The following is a 21,690-nucleotide window of genomic DNA, read 5'->3' on the forward strand; positions in this document are numbered from 1 at the left end:
TACGAGACTTCCTCCACGTGGAAGAACATCAGGGTTGCAAATGAATGAAATCAATTGCTCTACATCTTTGCAAGATTTCCTCAGCCAGTTCTTATAGTCTAACTCCTTGTTTAAGTCACCGTCAAGGTCATGTCTGCCATTGCAGAAGACCCAGCTTGTCTGCTTGTAGAGGTTAAGGGTCTTTATCACGGATTCAGTCGGTCCTTGATACTGTGATGGTGTATGCAGATTGGCCACCCTTGACTCTCTGTAGGAATGACACAGTCCACCTGGAGCAACTGAGTTGGGGTCAAAGTCCAACACACAAAATGGTTTCAGCTTACCCAAAAACTGCAGATACTGCACTTGTTCTGGACTGCTCTTGTTGACAACAACAATGAAATGGTCATCTTTGTCCAGTGAGTTCCCACCACAAGTTAACAAATTCTGAAGTTTGTCACCCTGGTTAGCCTCTTTGTTCAAAACGTCTTTTGGAAGACTCTGCTTTTCCAGTGGACCTGAATGAAGAGTAAAATAATTAATTATTTTAGGAAAACACACTAACAAAACAACATCTTGATCTAAGGCTGGAAATGTTATCGACACCAAATCCAATGAAAAACCACTGAATTGTTTTCTGACTGTTCGACCCTCAGTGTCAACCCTATGGTTATGAAGTACATCTTTAAAATCCCTTCACAGATATGTGTAGTGTCTTTTTTTTAAAGCCACATTAATTTCCTAAAACTCTGGTTCATCTTTTTTATAAGCAGGATACAAAAATAATATGTTTTCAAAATTATGCCACAGATTGAATACATATTGCCATTGGTTGTCTTACACATGTTCTTTTCCAGCTGACGAGCGAGTTCTTGCTGATTGATTTCTTTTAGAACTGCTATTGTGACCTGTAAAGCCTCCTTGCATCCATAGTTGTTCGTCATTAATGTAGCGGTGTCCATGGTGTCGCTGTGCTGCAATTTACCTTGAGGAATAGGTTTATGCTTGGATTTAGTGTATTCTTTTAAGTAGAACTTAAACATTTTCAAGTTATCTTCTGAAAGGTCGTCCAGAATTTTCTGGATTTCCACAGTGCTCTTTGGTGGGACTGTGGTCTGCAGGAAGAAAAGGAAGTAGATAGTTAATGTAAACATTATGAAGTAATCACTGTCCATACTTGCTGGATATAAATGCTGGATACAAGAATGAATATACTCCAAAACAGATTTTACCATTATAGCTCCTTTTCTCCTGGCCCCCAAGTATTGTGGCTGATAGATTCCCTCTTTCTCTGAAACCTTTTGGAATGGCAGCTGAACCTTTTCAGATTCCTTTACTAATATGTTGTCAGTTTTTGATTCAATTTCATGACATGAATCTGGTTGTTTGATTGCTATGTCCTGAGACAGAACTAGTTCAGGTTGAGTGGGTTTTGGAGATTCTCTTGGGTCTGTGCTGTTGTGAAGGACTGGTTGCAGTGTTGGCTCTGGTTTCATCTTCAGCTGACGAAGTTCTGCCAGAATCTTCACAGCAGGACCATTTTTCAAAGCCAGATCCAAAAAATCCTGCTTTTTGAAGCAAACAATGCAATCTCCAGACACATCTTCCTCTTGGAGTCGTTCTGCATATTTGATATACACCCTAAGATGCTGCTGTAACCACTGGTTCACTTGTTCTTTTGTCCAGTTTTTCACATATGCTGGGAACTGTGATTCATATTCCGATCCTTCTTTCAAACTTTCTAGATAAGATGTGATTTTTACAGCTGGACCATGATGTATTCCCAAGTCCAATATGTCTTTTTTTTCAAAGTAAACTAACATGTCTCCAGACACTTCCTCTTCAAAGAAAATGTTGGCATAAGTTTCATGAACTTTGACCACTGTCATCAGCCACAGGCGGACGTCTTCCTTGGTCCATTTTCCCACAGAGGTCGGCAGCTCCATTGTTGAGCGTCTCAGTTCGGATCAACCTAAAGTGAGTTGAATAAAATATAAAAATAATGAAATAATAGTAAGAAATGTAGTGGAAAGATGATGAAAACTGAAATGTGATATAAACAATGACGACAAAATATTAACCTTTAAATCTCAATTAATAAATGTCTACTAGAAACTACTCTTGGGACTCAGAGGTCACTAAGTTGTTGGACCCTCAATTTACCACATGCCTGGATAAACTCACAGCAGTGATAATCTATTCTCATTTATGTATTGTGTATTGTTCCATACATTCTGTGTCAGGATAGCATTGAGGACAAAGTCAAGTTAAGAAATGAAAGCAGAAGATGTCGAGACTAAAAAACAGGAGGTTGTGGTTAAGCCGACATGTCAGAACATATTCACAACTCCCAACACCCACGCATGTTTTTCTTATTCATTAGATGGAAGACTCATCTGCATTGAAGGTGATGGGTCTTAGGACACTAGGGCAGAGGTTAACTCATCTTTTGACAGAAAGGGCCAATTAGAAATCGATGACACTGGCGCCTATTTCGAGGAGATATAACCTGAATGTTACAGTGTGTGTGTATGCTTCAATGTTGAGCTGGACGAATCATCCTACTCTTGCAATTGGAGTTTGTGTGCTTTACTGATGACCAGACGAATAAATATACCAGAACGATATAAGTTGTTCGGCTTAATTATTCCTCCTACGGGCTTTCGATTTGAATGACTCCAATGTCGGGGGGAAAATGTGTTTTAGAAGTTCTCTCTTTCTCGGAATGTGTTAAACAGTTGTCTCTCCCAAATGTTCATGGGGGGGGGGGGGGTAATCTAATCCTGTGGGGTCACGGGAAAGGTCACAACCCAGTGTCTTGAGGGAATGATCAAACCGGGGAAGTTCACTCAAATGGTCACTCGGTAGAGCAGGGGGCAGACTAAACATAGCTTTCGGGTGTCTCAACTTCCTGATAGGAAACAGATGGACTTTGGAATGTGGATTGTCTCTGAGATGTATAAAGGTTGCAGTCTTGCACTGAGAAGGCAGCAGTTATTTCTGACAGTCTTAAGGCTCAGGGATTCTGCTCCATTCAGCTGAATGTTTTCATGACTTGTTTGTTATTTAGTGCTTGGTTGATGACTTGTAAACTTGTTACTATAATAAAGTGTTATGGGTCAACCATGCTTAAACTACTTTTGATTTCTCACAAGGTAAAGGAACACTTATTTCTACCACACCCAACAGCAGCGACAACAACTTGCATACATTTAAATAAATGTTCTTACCTTTTTTCTGTAGACATACAACATGTATCTTTAAGTTACTGACTCATTCAATGTTTCTTTATTATTATTATTATTAATGTGTCACGAATGTACCTTTATACATTAATTGGCAAAGCTTAAAGTTCACCAAATCTCAAACAGTTAAACATCTATTCCACTTATCCAGGGCACAAGAGAGGAGAGCAGAGGCACAGTGCAGTCCAATAAAGGATATTACGAAATATCACAGAGTGCTCATCCATTGGTATGGGGGGAGAAACCTACATGTGACAGCCAAGAACCTGTTACAACTAGTAAATCGAGAGTTATGTCTTCCGGCTTAGGTTGTAGTGGATTTTATGTACACTTGCACCGAATGGGGCCGAATACACACTCACTTTGTGATACGTTATGTTATAGAAAGTGGCTGTAACATTCAATCATGCCACTGGCAAGAGAAAATGACACAGTTTATACTATTGAGTATAATCCTATTCTAGTAGAAATACTTTTTACATCTAAGGCTGTGGCTCTCAGAGTTAGTGTGTTTGCTATATAACCATAATGTTACAGGTTTGAATCTCAGCCCGGGCTAATTTCTTGCATCACTTTTATTTTACATTCAATTTACATGACGTGGTCTAGAGACACATGATGCATGTATATGTCCACATTGTTCTCTCATCTGCGCTCCCGACTGGCGCTAATGAGCGAGGACCCTTTCATCGCTGCTCGCAGCTTTCTTTTATCATGGTAAGAAAATCATATAAACACTTGTTTTGCTAAATATGTTGATATGTGCATGCTTTTCTACTCCGCAATATGTTCTTGAAAGTTTCCACTGATCTTGATTTATAGGGTATGGTGCATTTTTGTAGTCATGTACAGTCATGTCTAGATACGGTATCAAACACTATCTTGACGCATTCAGAAATTTTACACAAATGATTCACACAACAGATATATATTCAAAATGTGAGGAAGTTTTTCAGTATTTAACTTGAAAAGCTTGTTTCAAAGCATTTAAGTACGAGAAGCCAGAAAACTGAAGTTACACCTAATCAGACTGGATTTCAAACGCTCCTGGAATATAAACATTTTAGTCATCTATTTTCTTTACATTTTAGCTGAAATTAATACTGCTCCAAGCAGTGAACATGTTACCTTCTGTGTCGTCTTCACCCCGATTGCCAACACCCCCACATCTTGTGCGGCGGCATGGGGAGGACTCCGAAGCAGATAAACCCAGAAATCTCTGAGTTTCAATGAGAAAAAGTTGATGTATTAGGCAAAAGCAAATCTGTGGGCAGGCAGAGGTCACACATCCAAAAGGTCTGGCAGTGAGGCTGAGGTGGAGACAAGGCAAAAAACGATGACATCTGGAAAAATGCTTGGCAAAAACACAGGACAATCTGGTGAATGCTTGACAAGAAACTGAAGCTTCCTGTTATGGGACAGTTGCACTGATGACTAGGGGCAGCTCCACAGACACACCCACACACTGTAAGAAGAGAAGGGAGCATCCGGGAAACACTTTTCAGCCTGTCTCTAACTGACAATGTTGGTATTGGCAGTGGTGGATAGACATTTTTTCTAAAGTAAAACTTTCAATCCTGCACAGTCGTGCATTTACACGTTTATTTCTCGTGAAGAGTAAAACAAGGCTGTAACCACAAGGTACCTAGTTCGATTCCCGCTCTCCCCATAGTTGCACGCCGATGAGCAAGACACTGTATCCGCAGTTGTATCCCGTGACGCTTCACTGCAGCCCACTGCTCCTTGATAACTAAGGATGGGTCAAATGCAGAGAAGAATTTCCCCACAGGGCTAAATAAAAGTTTAAACAAAAGCACCAACATGGTGTAATACTGCCACCTCAAGGACAACAATGGGACAGACCTTTAGGACTTTCGAGTGCATGTTTTAATCTCAAATGGTGGGACATTTGTTTACGATCTCATTTTGGATCTATTAAAAATATAAGAAAGACACAAGACTCTTGAAAATAGTTGATGTGCCATACATCCCTTCTCTGTACTGTGACATCGAGGGAAGGTTTTTCTCATGGCCCCTCTGCCGCCTCCTCAGTGGTTAGAATTAAGAAGTTTAAACTGTGATAGCTGTTCCTGTTAAAACTGCACACATTTTGATGCTATGCTTGCAGTGTATTTCATCAATGACTCGTGATTTATTCTGTTCTTATTCAGCTGTCTCGTAGGGGTTCTGTGGGAACCAGTTGTCGGTCTGGTTGAAACGTTGCAAAGCATTTTGTTCTCCACATACTGAACAAAATAGTGATTTGTTAAAAGGACTTTCTTTCTCCAAGCTAAAAAAAAAAGCATAAAATACTATTTAAACATATTTCAATCAGAAGAGACTGGTATTTCAAGTTTAACAAAATCTTACATTTGCATACATTGGAATAGTGCAAAGTCTTTGGTGATTGGACTCCATCCTGAATTAGAATAAGCAAGGGGGGGTCCATGTACATTTTGTTCGTTTGTTTTTTCGTTTCATTCAAAATACGGAAACCAGAAATAACGTGATTTCGTTTTCCGTACTTTTGAAACCTAAAAAACTAAAATGGGCAGCACATCCATTTGGAATAGATTTTCTTATAAACACGTCTGACCTACCATGTAAAGGAACACGTTTTTTATTAAATCACTTTTTATAAAAAATGACATTTATCCAATTTGTGTGTTGACATTTGTCAACTCAGTCAGATGCATTAGAAATAATTTTATTTTAATTTAAATGATTCAGTGACACTTTTAAGTGTTTAAATATATAATAATAGTGTGCCTACTCCTAGTTAAGTGATTAAAAAACCATTGTATTCCCTTTTTTAAAATTTTACACAGTTGAGGAAAAACGGCGTTGGAAAAAAACTTAATTTTGTTATTTATTTTTAACATTTTACATATTTAATCTGTGGTTATATGCAGTTAAGACACCACTGCATGTAGTCCATGCAATGTTTTAGTGAATTAACTCTAAAATAAACAGAAGTAAAAGGCTTTTTTTTTTTTAAGACAAAAACCCACATCTTAGGGTGGGACAAAACTGACAGTGTTGACGGACTGATGTAACATTACAGCAAACAAGGTCTGTTAACAAGGCCGTAAAGCACACATGAGACATTCATGTGTCTTCAGTCCCTCTATGCTTGGATTATAAGTGCATTTAACTGTTTAAGGACAAACTTAAAACTTATTAGCAAAGTCAATGAACTATGCAGGATCCAGAATCCTCTGTGTGTTACAAGACCATCAATTTAGAGAAATGGCACACATAACATAAACAGGCCAAGAAAATGGGGACGGTGACAGGTAAAGATCTTTAATGACCAAGACTTAACTCAATACACCACCAGCTCTATACCATAAACAAAGTAAAAGGTTAACTTTAAACTAAACACATCCTGGTTCGGTTGAGCACGTCTACTGAAAGTTGGCTCCTCCATACTCTGCTATCTGGAGGGGTGTCTAACTTCTTGCCTAAAAGCAATAAATATAAATTAACATTTGTGTTGATCATTTATTTGTTGCCAGTCAGTCAGTTTAGTATAAGTATTATGCCAATATTAAATCATAAACACAATCTGAGTTTATTATGCATCAAATAATGAGGTTTTGGATCATTTGTCAACTCCGTCAGCTTGAACGTCAACAGTCTGACAGCCATTCTGGACGGAGTTGACGAAATTAACGTTTTTATTGTCTGAATCGTATCCCGTACACTGGAGCCATTTAGATTTTTCCCAGTTGCTAGCTGCCTCCATAAACTCACCAAAAACACCTCCATTTATTTCACAATTCTTATTTAAAATAATCATTCTTGGATGACAAAGTTCACATACAAAACCTGTGACGACAGTTATATCAACTTAGTTTGCTAAAAATATATAAATGTTAAACTTACGAGACCATGTGCTGTACTGCTGCATCCATCAAGAGAAGAAGCATGTACAAGGGGTCCTCAGGATTAAAGTTCATGCCAGATTTTTTTAATTTGTAAAAATTCTGACGGAGTTGACATGAACTGAGGACACTACTTTGAGCGGCAATTTTTAATGTATAATTTGATGGCTGTTTTGCTTTATGTATTCGGTTACATTTTATAAAGCCATGCAATTCACTTCATATTGATATTTATGTATTTATTACATTTTTAAGGACTTTGCTTTGCAATTAGAACTCGGGTTGGGTACCGGAAACCGGTGCCAATGTGGTACAGGTTCCAATACAACCGGTATTACCCGGACCGAAACGCAACACACATTTCGGTGCTTCTTTCCGGTGCCTGAGCCGATTGAAATTGAAAAAAACTATTGTTGTGAACTTCTCAGGTGACTCCGCCCTGTCAGCAGGTTACGATAGCCTATCATATTTAAGTTTGACAGCGGAGGCTGCGCCGTGTGTGACTACGTGAACCCGTGTCGAGCACACCAGCGTCAGGCTGGGCGCGATGGGGAGACCGTCACCGGTCCCCCTGAACACGGGGAGACCGATTATGACGAGCAGCCTGAACTCAGATTAGTACCGTAACGTTTATTACAAGTCTTGCATTCATAAAAGTAGCCCAAGAAATAATAAATTAGCCATTATAACAATGTTTAAACTAGCTCGTAGCTAGCGCGAGCTACGAGCTATGAGCGTGACAGTCTGCTAGCAGATGTGTTGATGTACAGTGATCCCGGCTGTATACCCGGTGTTACCGGGAATATAATGACGGAGGAAAAAAGACCGTAGGGCATCACTTTGTTTCAGTGGACCTCTCGCTGTCAGAAGCTAAACTTTATTTGTCACGTGTCATCTTCAGTCCCTCTGATTGGTTGTTCTCTTTGCCCATCAAAACAGTGACAGGATTAACCCTATAAAGTCTGCACATGACAATACATATCACATCAATAATGGAGAACATGTATTGTGTATGTTAACAGTCTGATATCCGTTGTTTGTCAGTGCTCCATGATAACGGCTTCTACAGGGAATATGGCCAAAGAGGTTTTTAATGTCCTCATTGTGCGTTTAGAAAAAAAAGTATCGGTTCAGGCACTGGTATCGTTTTAAAAGTACTGGTTTAGCACCGGTATCGGAAAAAAACAAAACGATACCCATCCCTAATTAGAACCTGTGACCTCTTGCAGAGGACATGTTAATTTGCATGTACTTTCTAGGGCAATGCTTGCACTTGTTCAAATTGCTATGAAAATATATAAATATAGACAAAAGTAAGTACATTGGGGTAGTTAAGTCTTTCATGTTGAGCTTTTAAAGTCTATTTCAATTCATTTATATCGGGATTTTTAAGCCAATCTTTGCATTTCAGTGGAGGACATGAATTGTCCCTTATCTCAAGAATCAGTGATATATATATTTTAAGTCTTTCTAAATATTTATTGAGACATAATTGCAAACAATTCAGTCAATGCTAAAGTTAAATTAAAATATTAAATCTTATCAAATTGATTTAAAGTTACCTGTGAACAAATAATACACACTGAGACCAAAGATTACTTATTAGATCAGGCATGAAAACGGGTCAGGAGTGAAAAAGGTGAGAAGGATAGGCGCGCGCGGGGGGGGGGTGCTGGTGACTTCCACGAACATCGATGTTGGACGTTGTATGATAATCTATAGTTCCTCCATTCTGACACCAAGTCAGTGGGCCCTATAATAATAGTAATATTGTATATAATATAGTCATTCATGAACCAACTTCCTTTTTTTTGTGGCGTGAACAAGTCTTCAAGTCTTGTGCTCTGCTGAGCCTCGAGTCTGTTCCTTGAGTCTGTTCTGCCTCTACCTGGTTGTCACAATCTTCTAATCCAGGGGTGTCAAACTCATTTTCACCGAGGGCCACATCCGCCTCATGGCTGCCCTCAAAGGGCCGGTTGTCACTAACACGGTATAATTCTAACTACTCCAGAACATATTGTTAAATAACTGTCTTTGCATTTGTTTGTTTATTTAGGTGTACTTATATAAATGTATAACTATATATGCAAATGTATTTAATATTATACAATACATCTATTTAATTTAATTATATTTATTTTAACCCACATTACTTTATCAAAGATCAAACAAACATTATTACATTAACTTTGTTAAAATCTTTTTCAGTTGAGACAGGTGGTTCTCCACTGGTCTGGGTAGTGGTTCTCCACTGGTCTGGGTAGTGGTTCTCCACTGGTCTGGGCAGTGGTTCTCCACTGGTTTGGGCAGTGGTTCTCCACTGGTCTGGCTTTGGGACGCACTATCACCCCTGAATGACAAGCTGAGACCTAAATCGAGGGATATTTTTAACTTCTCAAATGTATTTAATGAAAAGATGTTGCAGTTTGAACCTGAGTGTTCAGAATATCACAGTATGCACAACACAACTATTTAGTAATATTCCCTTTACAGTCAATTATGAACCAACAAGTGAATCTTAAGGACACAAGAATGCCGTCACATAAAATGACGTGGCGGGCCACATTTGGCCCTTGGGCCATGAGTTTGACACGTATGTTCTAATCTATGCCATACCTGCCATAAATATCATGATACTGATACAATACCATAAAACAGTACCATAAATACGATCCTGGTATATTTATCTATAATAGTAATAAATAAAATATCTGTATGGTTCACTTTTTACCAACTTTTTCAACACTTAACAAATGGCAGTATTATTAGTATTAGCCTACAAGATATTAATGAAACTACATGGAGCCATCATAGCATTGATTATCACTATGAGACTGTTAGTCTGTATCTGACCAGATGATACAGAGTTCATCAGGATGAGGAGCTGGAGAGTTACAGTAACAGAACTTTACAGACTGAATTTAAACTTCTGGCATCTTTTTTAATTTGTATTTTTAAAGCCGAAAATTCCGCCACTTAACGGCACTCGCTGCGTAGTGTGCGCAGACAGCTCGACACGGAGCAGCGCGTGCGCTCTGATCGCTCTTTTAATGAAGTATCGATACTAAAAATATGCTAAATCACATCGCTCTTAACGTACGGGTACTTTGTTAGAATCGCTACACCGTGCAGCGTGACAGCAGCAGATAGCGGGCTAACATTCAAGCTAACCTAAACCACCAAACGCTGAAGACATCTTGACGCTGATTGGCCGAGACGCGACACGTGCCCATCAAAGATGTTCTATTGCGAAAAGCACCACTCCACATTTTCTCCGTGTCCCACTCCAATCTCATAAACGCCGGCCGGCCAATTGACCCCCCCCCCCCCTTCCCCCAAAACAAAAACTCTTCGGATCTACACGATTCACGTCAGTCACCTATTTTGGTTTCAAAACGGCGAATTTCGCCGAAAGGTGAGGGATTCTCATGCCTGTAGATCCTCCAAACCAGAGATGATGAAGACCTCAAATCTCCAAAATTCGTCAGACCATATTTTTAAGTAGGCTAAATCTTGACAAACCGACCAGATTTGATGCTTCAACAACAACATTTTCGCCTCAAAAAATCTGTGGCTCATTAACAGTAGTAGGTCTAATTAGAAAATGTCAACTTTTAGTTGTGTTTTTCTCTCCTTCCCCATTGCTCCGTTGCGAAATGCATTCTGGGTTATTTGGCTGTCCCAAGTACAGACAACTCACATCTGGGCATTTGCACTGTGCTTGGGAAGATGCAGAATTTGGAACAGTACTTGAGTACACGAGAAAAACAAGCTCAACAAGAATGCATATTGAGAAACGGCCTGTCTCCTTCACCTAATCAGCTCATTCAGTGCACCTGGTAGTCACACCCACCACATCACCCATCTCGTCAGCTCTATCACTCTCACCTGTCCACTCTGCTGCACCAATGGTATTGCCTCTAGTATATAAGCCCCGGCTTCACTCAGTCACTGACAGATTGTTTGCTGCATATATGCCAGACCCTCTAGCACAGACTTACTCAACAGGCGGCCCGCGGGCCGGATGACGCTTATTTTGTGGGCCCCGACATGCCTGGTTATAAATGCATAATAATTATCAGGGTTTTTCCTGCATAGAGAAAATTTGGCCGCGCGCCTAAGCCGTTTTCCCGAGCGCCTATGACAAATCCCGAGCGCCTAAGGCAAAAAAAGTCTGCGATGGAAAAAATAAAAATAAAAACTGTGTTCATCAGGTGCATGTCAGCGAATATGTTCTCAATATTATGTTTCAAGGAGGCTACAACCGAACCCTCGTTCTGTTTTGATTAATCGTAATCGAGTTCAGTGTTTCCCCTAGGTTTACAGTTTCAGGGGGGCGGGACTAGGGCGCGCGCCGGCATCGGAGATCTGGCGCGCACCAGCCGAGATGAGTTGTTGACGGGGGTGGGGGTGAGAGTGCGCGCATCACGGCAGAGCTTCGATGCCGGCGCGCGCATCACTGTCGCGCGAGCCGAGAATTGTTGGGGGGGGGGTGTAGACGAAAATTAGAGTGGCGGGTGGAGATTTCACCCTGTTCTAATGGTAGGGGAAACACTGGAGTTGATAAGCGTGTCTTCTTGTTTGATCAATACGCAACTGAGGTGCGCGAATGGACCGAGCGGCCAGCTGCTGATCATTCACTCAACAGCCCGACCTGCTCGAACAGCGGCACTTTTCTTTTTTTGGGAGCACCGAAGACCCATTTTGACCCAGGAAAAACCCTGAATTATAATTAGCCAACCAAAATCGTGTGAAAATTAGGTAGGAATAAATACAGTGAATAAAATGGTACAAATATATGTTAATAATGATTTGTGGCCCTTTGCACCTGTTGTGGTTTAAATGTGGCCCTCTTGGCCTCTGAAGTTGAGTATCCCTGCTCTAGCACACAGGTATCAAACACAAGTCCCATGGGCCTAATTCAGCCCACGACATCATTTTATGTGGGCTGCTATGGCTTGAAAGACATCCGATCACCTTTTCTTAAAGGAATGTAAGAAAAAAAATCCTGTGCATTTATTTTGAAGGTAATTTCTTCTGCTGCGTAGTGCCATCTGCTGATGTGTCCAACGGTGACTGAGTTTGACAACCCTGTACTAGCACTTGCCTTCAAACTGCGCCCCCATGCCTCCGCGTTACGACACCGCTCTTAAAGGGTCATTAACTCGTATCCTAAGTCATCATAGTAATATCCCTGAGTCCTCACCCATTTACTTCCTGGTACACCACTAGTCCTGCTGTATTATGCCCACTACAAGTCTTTACTTATAGCCTGATATTTCTTTAAAGGATTCAATTAGATAGAAAATGGGTAATTGACAGTAATAAAATATTATTGCCATACAAACGGTTTGTTCATTGAACCATTTAAAGTCCGCCTCTGTTCTGATTGCGATAGCCAAAAGTTCCAGGCTTAATGTAGAGTTGGGGGTAAGAGTTTGGTACCTTTCATTAAGTTGAGTGATATTCTGTTGTCACTGCCGCTTGTGGATCGGAGTACATTTTAAAATCACCCTTTGAATAAAAGTGTATCCAAACCTTTTAAGGCTATGTTGCAAGAAAACTGAAATGCCTTTTGAGCATCCAAGGAAAAGGCAGCTGTGAGAGGGGTAAGATGTAGTATACGTATGTGAATGTCCTTCCCTTTATGAATCCTATTTAAGCTGCATTTATTATTGCCAAAATCTGTTAAGATTTTGTGGTCCATATAACAAAACTCACCGGTCTATAATTTCGTAGGTTGGTGGGGTCTATCCCCAAACCTTTACCTATTGGACAGGTGTAAAACATGAGGCATGGAGAGGACATTATTTCCTGACCTCTTTCTCGAGCAACTGAAATGGTTACTGAATCGTTAACTGCCAACGGAAGGTAAGATATGTTTTAGTAGGCATAGTGAGGACTCACGAAAACCCTGTGACAAACCTGTGAGCAGATGGTCAACAAACAGTCAGGATGAGAGGAAAGTTAAATTGCGAGTTACTCAAGATCAGGGACGTGCGCAGACATTTTGGGGGGCAGGTGCTCGAACCAAAAAAAAGGGCACCCATCGGCAACATGATTTTTCTATTGATCACTAACTTGAAGTCAAGTAATTGGTTGCTAGCAACACCTGAAACACATTGTGTTGTGAGAAGACACAGCTGAACAAAATGACATTTTTTCTATTAACATTACAATTTGTTTTTATTTTTTTAAATGATGGGAGCGAAAAATGCCATCATCAACTTTACTAATCTCGACCGCTCGGGGAAATATCAAACCTCTGTAAAAACGTCATAAAGCCTCAGTCTGATATTTCCGCGCATGACCTCACTGTTAGTAGTTATTACAAGTGTTTTTTTCTTGAGTTTACTCTTTTCATCCTCTGCAATGCTGATGCAAGATTGATCTTTGTGAAACTGACAAAACAAAGATCCATACCACATTAAAAAAAGTGGCACAAGGATTGCATGACAACGAGAGCTAGCATTGAATTCTTGTGACATTTATAAAATGAATTAATAATTTCAACATACTTTAGAAATTGTCTAAATAGCATTTATACAACACAAAGAAGATGCCTGCCTGTATATCTCTCCCTCTCTCTTCTCTAAACATAACTAAGCTGTACAAGGCTTTGAAATCACGGATTTCGGGAGTCTTTAAAAAAAATAATTAGGAAACGTCTGACCAGTTGCCACGTCATGTTTTCAGCAGCGCTAATGTCGACGTGGTTAATTTATTACCAAACTACGTCATGGCCCGTTTGTCTGATGCTGCGGGTCAGAGGAGAAGTAGGCTGACCTGTTTGGCACGGCACGAGGAGCACTGAGCTCTAAGTGGAGGGGGGCGCGGCGTGAGGAGGCGGAGGGAGGTGCGAGTGGAGACTTGTGAGCAGAGCATGTCGGGGCAAAATTCTCACAAGAACTCAAATAGGGGGCACACTCAGTGCGTTTACATGATGGTATAATTCGAATCTTGATTTAGTCGGACTATGCTATCTTTTGGGGGATCTGCTGTTATCCCAATATACATGGTAGTGAGTAATTCGAATCATTGGCCGAAAGCATGTCATATACGATAGGCGGCGCTGTTTTCATTACAACTCGTGGTGATACAGCCATTTCCGCTTGACCTCTTCACCACCACCAACAACAACATTTCGAGAAAGATGGCGAACAGAGAGCAAGGCGAAGCTACATCACTCTACTATTCTTCCATGGTGTTAATAGGAGTACAGCAAATGCAAATAGCGCTATTGGCTGAGTTGATAACGGAGAGAAGATGCCGTCGCCGAAGGTACATGGAGAATTTAATTTATCGTCTCTTTCGACTTCCGGGTCACGACATGGGAGGGAGGGAGGGAGGAGGGCGGCGGGATCTCGAGCATGCGCAAAGACGCAAAGTCCAGTTCCTAATCGAATTCACCGTTACATGCAGCGAGAGTCGAATTATCAACTGGATCGGATCGAGCTATCCAGGGGTGTTAACCGGATCGAAGTCGGACCGCACATAGTCCGACTAAGGTGTTTACATGAAACGGATAATTCGATTTCAGTCCGACTAAGCGAGACATGGGCAAACTACGGCCCGCGGGCCACATCCGGCCCGTTAGGCTTTTTTATCCGGCCCGCCGAACTTGTCCAAATCGCGACTGTTTACTTCCGGTGTGCGTTGGCGCGGAAAGTACTCGTCACACAAAACCCTTCACCATGATTTGTCAATCCGTTTGTCTGTCAACATTTTGCGAAAAAAATAACCAGTAAATCACAAGGGACCCGCCCACCACACAGGTGAAGCTCATTTAGAAACGGCCGCAGTGATTTTGGCAAGCAGCGCGGAGCCTGGAGGGGCTGCAGAGCCACGAGGAGTTCCACGCAGCCAGAAGAGGTCCACTTGGACCGGTTAAGAGTCTTTACTACACGTTACGTGTCACGGTGTCCGTAACTTGTGCGCGGTGCTGACTAGTCTTGTATTTCACAGAGAGGATTCACCAGCTCCTGCAGCGCAGCCTGCAGCTCAACCTGCCCGGCCAGCAGAGGTCTCGTGACACGATGACATGTTATTATAGTGAAGCCATATTGTTAATAGTCTGTCAATAGTTGTGTTCTGTTTTCTATTTCTCAACATGTATATAATGTAGATTTTTTTTTTAATGTACAATACATATTTATTTTTTAAAAAAATGTAATGGTCATTTTTTATTTGCACACACCCCATGAAACTTTATCTGCAATATGAAGTCATTTCTCAGTCCCATCTTTATCATTTTGGTGAATGTGTGACAGACCACATCATTTTTACTAAAAAAACGTCAATACAAAATTTGGTTTTCCTCATTTATTCAATTCAGTTTATTTGTAGAGCCCAATTTCACAAATTTGTCTCGGAGTGCTTTACAATCTGTGCATATAGACATCCTTGACCTTTGACCTCACATCGGATCAGGAACAACAGGAGGATCCCTCTCCAGGATGGACAGGTGCAATTACATGTATCTAGCATTGTATTCAGATATTTCACTGCTTTTGTGAACCTATGACCTTTGGTAAACCAATTTCAAACACTAAAACAGTTCGTCCACATGAGTAAAGGTGTGTTTTCAGAAGAGATATAAATAATTTTTAAAAATCGAACTTCAATTGTCAGCTTTAGGGTCATATTTTCTCGAGTAAAGCGCTGTCAGTCTGTTTGTGACGGGTTCATACACATGCTGACCAGATGACGCCGCACATCGCCCTCAATTTAAAGACCCCTTTCTTGTTTCTGCTGCAGGCAGGATATTTAATACAGTCTATCTCTCAGGACAATCCGTCCATTATTTTGCGGGGTTTAAAACCATTAGAAATTATTGAGCTTGAGTATTTCGTTGGGTAATAATTTGTTTTGAATGTTGAAAGTGATTCCATTGATCTCTTTCCAGTAAATGTTGATTACTTTAACTTTGCACCTTAAATTGAAATGTATAAAAAACAGACGCAATCTCCAGGTTTAATAAATTACATTGCGTGTCCAAATGCTCCTGGCCCGGCCCCTCTGTCACATGTTAGAACCGAATGTGGCCCGCAGGTCAAAAAGTGTGCCCACCCCTGGACTAAGCCAATAATTCGATTGCATGTGAACGCACTGACTGACTGGGGATGATGAGATCCTTTCCAGTAGCTGCAGACATGGAGGAAACAACAGTTGGACTATGTACACAGACTTTCATTAAAGCATCTCACGCTGCTGGATATCAGAATAGTGCCATTGCTTGGCAAGAGAGGTGGCTGAAATGCCGCAGAGAAGGATAATATTGCTTGGTGACCGAATGACAGTAAACATTTCTGATTCAACAACGGCGGGACATCAAAATGTCTCCTTTCGCAACTCGGGCCAATCGGCTCGAGTTGCGAAATTATTATTGCCTCAAAGTTTAAATAATTCAATTAGGGGTGAAAATTGCATCGCACAAAACGCGCCGCCCGGAAAAAAAAGCGTGTATCGCAACCACACGAGTCTCTACGTTGACTTTGCATGGGATCTTGTCGCTTTCGGTGTGAACACGGCATTACATTGAGGAGTTTTAAAGAATGTTTTTTACAATTACAAATTTGCCTCTGAAGGCTTTACAACCCGTACACATACGAATCAGGAAAAATTCCTTCAGGAGGAGGATCCCTCTCAGAATAATAGGGTGCAATTTAGCACATTGCCCCTGGAAGAAAAATTGGAAATAAAACCTCTGGGGCCATACAGACCAGACGACTTGTTCCTGCAGCAGCCTGGTGAGAAAGCGAATCGAACTTTAAAGATGGAGTGGTTTAAAAGACATGGCTAACTGCGAGCACAACAAAAAGAGCAATGTTCTGTTTTACACGCCTTCTTTTTGTAAATACAACTATTGCAGACTCAGTTTGGACAACTGATGGATATAAAGACCTGAAGCATCTGGCAGAACGGTGAAACATGAGAGTAGGAAAAGTCATCTCAATTGAGACTATTGGGACGGGGTCAACATCATGGCACAGATAGTGCTCATTTCCAGAACAAGCAGGCGGAGGAGAATCGATATGTACTAGGGAGACTGATATCATGCCTAAAGCTCTGAGGGAAGTGCCAACTGGGTCTGCGTGGTCACGACTAGTCAGCCGACTCTGTGAGCCCAGACATTTTTAGGTGCATTATTGAGACTACGAGGGCAACACTAGGCTGAGACGGCACTACGATTCGGAGCCTACATTCAAGGGGACATCGAGCACCATTCAGAACTAACTCCTGGATTGCATGTATGAGGTCGACAAGTGTGAGGTGGACAAGCAATTGCGAGACACCCAGTTTGTAGCTGTGCAGGCGGATGAGACCACAGATACCTCATTCAAATCCCAAATGGTCAAAGTCTTTAGATACATGGTGGACAACAGCGTTACAGAGCGGTTTCTTGAGTTCATTGAAGTGAAGGATAAAACTGCCATTTGCCATTATACTGCTATCAAATGCCCTTGAGCCACTGGGACTGACTGACAAACTAATAGCCCAAACCTATCATGGTGCAGCGGTTATGCGTGGCAGTGTAAATTATATATACTATTGCTTGGCTATCCCAAATATCGTGTGCATAAAGATTATGTGAAAAGTGGAAAGGTCACTGTGGAAAGTTGAAAACTCCTCTCAGGGCACTCTGGCGCCTGACTGAACACAGCAAGATAACAGTGAGACACACAAAGGAAGTTTTATGCAACCCGCATCACGCTCATTCTAGAAGTGACCATAACGAAGAGCTCTTTATACTCACAGGAATGGGAGAGCAACTATAGACTTTCACTCACCGGGGCAGATAGATAAGGGAAGTCCAGATGTGGCATCACGTGCCCTTTCTTTGGTTTTTCCACAATCTTATGTTGGAGTTGGACAGGAACACACCACCTGGACGGTACTCACTGGGAAAAACAGCAGTAGACTTCTACTTTACATTTATTAGCGTTTTATTCAGAAATCAGGATACAAGTAGACATCATGCATGGACCCCCCTCCAGAGCTCTGACCAATGGCCCCAGCGCTGGAGAAAGGATGCTGAGCAGAGTGCGCGCAGCCATTGAAATAGCCAAAAGGAACAGTTCTGATTGGTCAGGAGAAAAGAGAGTGGTGTCTTCTCATTGGTTCTTCATCTCTCTGCCTCCATCGCTGTCGCTCATTCATTGGTTCTTCTCGGCCCGCCAATGAGAGCATATGTTGTGAAAAAGTGTAAAAGGAAGAAAGATGGAATTCACATGTAGCTTCCTTGAAGCTCGGGAGTTTTCTAAGATAGTCTTATCTCTTCCTAGGTGGGATGCGCTGTGGCGAGAAGGTCGTTCCCAGGATATTTACAAAGGGCCAGTGTAGGTGTGCGTGTGTGTGTCAGAGAGGGCTGTGGTTGAATCCGGATATTAATTGTCAAAGCTGGACCTTTCCTTATCTTATCTGCGCTCAGTAGTTGTCTCTGTGGCTCTCCTGTTCATGTGAGCATGAGTGTTGCTTTGTTCTATTCAAATCTAGGGTGAGCGTTGGTGCATAAAGTTCTTTCGTGTGTCACTGTTATCTCCTTTGATCAGTTCAGGCGCCGGAATGCCCTGCTGATGTTTCAAACCTTCCACAGTGATTTTCCACTTTCCACATAACATTTATGCAAACAATACTAGGCTATGCTAAGCTATAATATATATTCTTTACACTTCTCCACCTCACCGAAAAGATTGGCTGCTCTGGCAGAGAGACATCAGACAAGCAGATCCCGCGGCCACCCGATGGAATTTTAAAATCAGGACCGTGAATGTGGTATGGGAAACTAGGGAAGATATACTGGAGTGTCTGGATAACATTCGCACTCAACCAGGATAGGACAAGGTGTCCATCAGCGAGGCATTCGGCATCTCCATGCACCTGCGGGCCCGCAGGTTTCTCCGACTGCTGGAGTTCTTTGCCAAAGTTATGCCAGAAGTGGATGTTTTGTATGGCATACTACAGAAAAGATAGATCGACGCTTCTGGGGTGAATCATGCAGTGGAATGTTTCAAAGTGTACGTGAAAGAAATCCGAGAGCAGATGAGATTGGCAACCAAGCCAGTGAGGAGCCGGGCACAGCAAAGCGCAGAAAATCAAATACGCCTGCCGTGATACCATGATTGCGCGAGTGGAGTACCGGTTCTCCAAAAGTGACCATCTTATCGCCGCACAACTGGTGGACTGCACATTTCCCCAAAATATGAAGTCATTCCCGGAGGCCCAACTCGCCTGTGCTATCAAGCTAAGGCCCACAGCTCTTATGAACGAGGGGAAGCTGCAAATTGAGCTGGCTCTTTTATACGGACACACGAAGCTGCACACAGGAAAATCAGCACTGTTGCCGTTCCAGGCCATTTGGGGAAACAACCTACAAAAGAGGCCTTGTCTGAAACCTGCACTCTGCTCAGCATCAGCATCACAACCGCCATGACGTCTGCGGAGTCTGAGAACTTTTCAATGTTAAAGGATTAAGACGTTCACAAGGAACACGATGGGACAGAAGAGACTGAACGCCCTCTCCATGCTTTCTATTGAAAACCCGTGCGTTCATGGACTGCTGGATTTTAACAGCAAAGAACAGCCGCGCCAACTTCCTTAAGTGATCGGCCTTGGTGAGTCAAAACTTCTTCTTTTTTTTTAGCTGAAGGACATCGTTTGTTTTACAGTTATTAAATAAATTATGCAAGTTATTTAAGCTGTGTCAGTCTAATCTTTTTACTTTGTTGCAATAATTTTACTTTAATGCTGTATTATAGTGTGTACTTTGTTGGCACTCAGATTCTTTGGAATGAAGTGTGTGGTAAAAATATAATACAATATTATTATTATTATTATTGGCAACATCTTTCTGTCGTGCTAAGCGCTTAAGCTTGTGAAATGTATTTGAAATGGGATTTCTGCTCCCAGCTGGCACTCAAAATGCAGCCCATAGTATATCTGACTGGTCTATATAGGCCTACTGTTATAATAATCAACTACCCCTATTTTTGTGAAGGTGACATGATGTCATACAAAATTGCCCCACCAGAAATTTTAGGCTAAACTCGCCACTGGTGACGATCATTGCATTAAAATTCATGACTATCACATGGTTTACCTGTTTTTTAAAAGAGATTAGAATCAATAAAAATGCCTAAATATTTCAAATCTGACACTACTTGTAAACTCACCAGCAACATACACGTCTGGCTCCGGCGACACTTTGCAAGCCCTTTGTGAAGAACATAAAAAAGAAGACTGTTGAAAGCTCTTCCAGCAGGCGCCACTGGTTTGATTTCAAATCCAGGTACCTTTGGCCTCTGTGTGACGGCGCTGTCGACAGTGTTGCTATTACAGGCCACCTTTGTTCAAGCAGTCGGCTTATCATGTAGAATGTGCTATTCCACCTTGTGCTTATGTCTTGAACAAGGCTGTGCTCTGGTGTGGCCATTTTTTTTTCTTTCTTTGAGCTTACTGCTGGCGAGCTCGCTTTTCTTAAAATGGTCTACCAGACATCTTGCAGTCCCAACATCTTTTTCAATGCCTGGATACTTCAATGCAGCATTGATCACAAGTTGCAAAGTGTGGCCTTTGTAACGGACAGAGGACCACCCATGCTTCTCCTCAAAGATATTTACCGCAACCACAATATTGGCACCATTGTCATGGACTATGGCAATGATTTTAGTGAGAGGAATCTGGCCACTACCTGCTCCCAGACCCGGCTGCAGAAACAAATTAGAGGGGGGGCATTAAATTTTTTGGGGGGGTCACACTTTTTCATGCTACATTTTATTTGCTTCAACGGCTCTGTGGCTATTCCTACGGTGCTAAAAACTCATATTTGGTTCATCCCCAAATCCAAAAACAAACAAACAGTAGTGTAGTGTTATGTCTATTTATTTAAATGAAACAGACAAAATAGACAAAAAATATAATCTCAATAATATATATATATATATAATTATATTATAATAAATATAATATAATATCAAAAATAAAATCTAGGTAACATAACTTAATTCTTTCATTAACACAAGAAAGAAAACCAATAACTATTTACAAAAAAACTCAACAATACAAGAGGATTAACGATGCAGGAAACAGCACCATGCAACACCCATTCCACTAGAACGATGATTACGGAAGTCAACACTGAAGTAAGCATTCATGCAAGGAGGGTTAGCTACAGCAACTAGGGAGCACAAGGAGCACCAAGCAGTGTTAGCACTGCAAAAACTCAAAATGTTACCAAGAATATTTCTCTTTTTTCCAGTCAAAATGTCTAATTTCACTGAAAATAAAACACATTACCCAAAAAGTAAGTTGTTTTTCACTTGTCACTTGCTAATTTTCAATTGAAATAAGTAGAAAAATATGCCAGTTTATTATTAAAAGAAAATAAATAAAGTGAAAAGTGTAATGAGACATTTTGACTAGAAATAAGACAAATATTCTTGGTAAGTTTGTGAGTTTGTGCAGTGTGCAAGAAACGCAAAATATGGAGTATCTATGAGGTCAGAGCTGGTTGATGTGGCCAGGGAGAAGGAAGTATGGGGTCGTCTGCTGGAGCTGCTACATCCATGACCCAACCTCAG

The 21,690-nt window shown here is 41.3% G+C and overlaps 1 protein-coding gene across 1 annotated transcript; it reads right to left on the bottom strand.

Moving 5' to 3' along the window:
- Positions 1-1,029: 1,029 nt before the first annotated feature.
- On the bottom strand, positions 1,030-4,584 carry LOC130194206 (sterile alpha motif domain-containing protein 9-like). Its single transcript, XM_056415101.1, has 3 exons — positions 4,353-4,584; positions 1,181-1,951; positions 1,030-1,094 (listed from the first exon to the last, which is right to left on the bottom strand). Exons 2-3 carry the CDS (start codon positions 1,923-1,925, stop codon positions 1,030-1,032), a joined length of 810 nt encoding a protein of 269 aa, XP_056271076.1. The 5' UTR covers positions 1,926-1,951; positions 4,353-4,584.
- Between the last annotated feature and the right edge of the window lie 17,106 nt (positions 4,585-21,690).

Source organism: Pseudoliparis swirei, chromosome 5 (assembly GCF_029220125.1).
Source record: "Pseudoliparis swirei isolate HS2019 ecotype Mariana Trench chromosome 5, NWPU_hadal_v1, whole genome shotgun sequence".
Classification (NCBI taxonomy): Eukaryota; Metazoa; Chordata; class Actinopteri; order Perciformes; family Liparidae; genus Pseudoliparis; species Pseudoliparis swirei.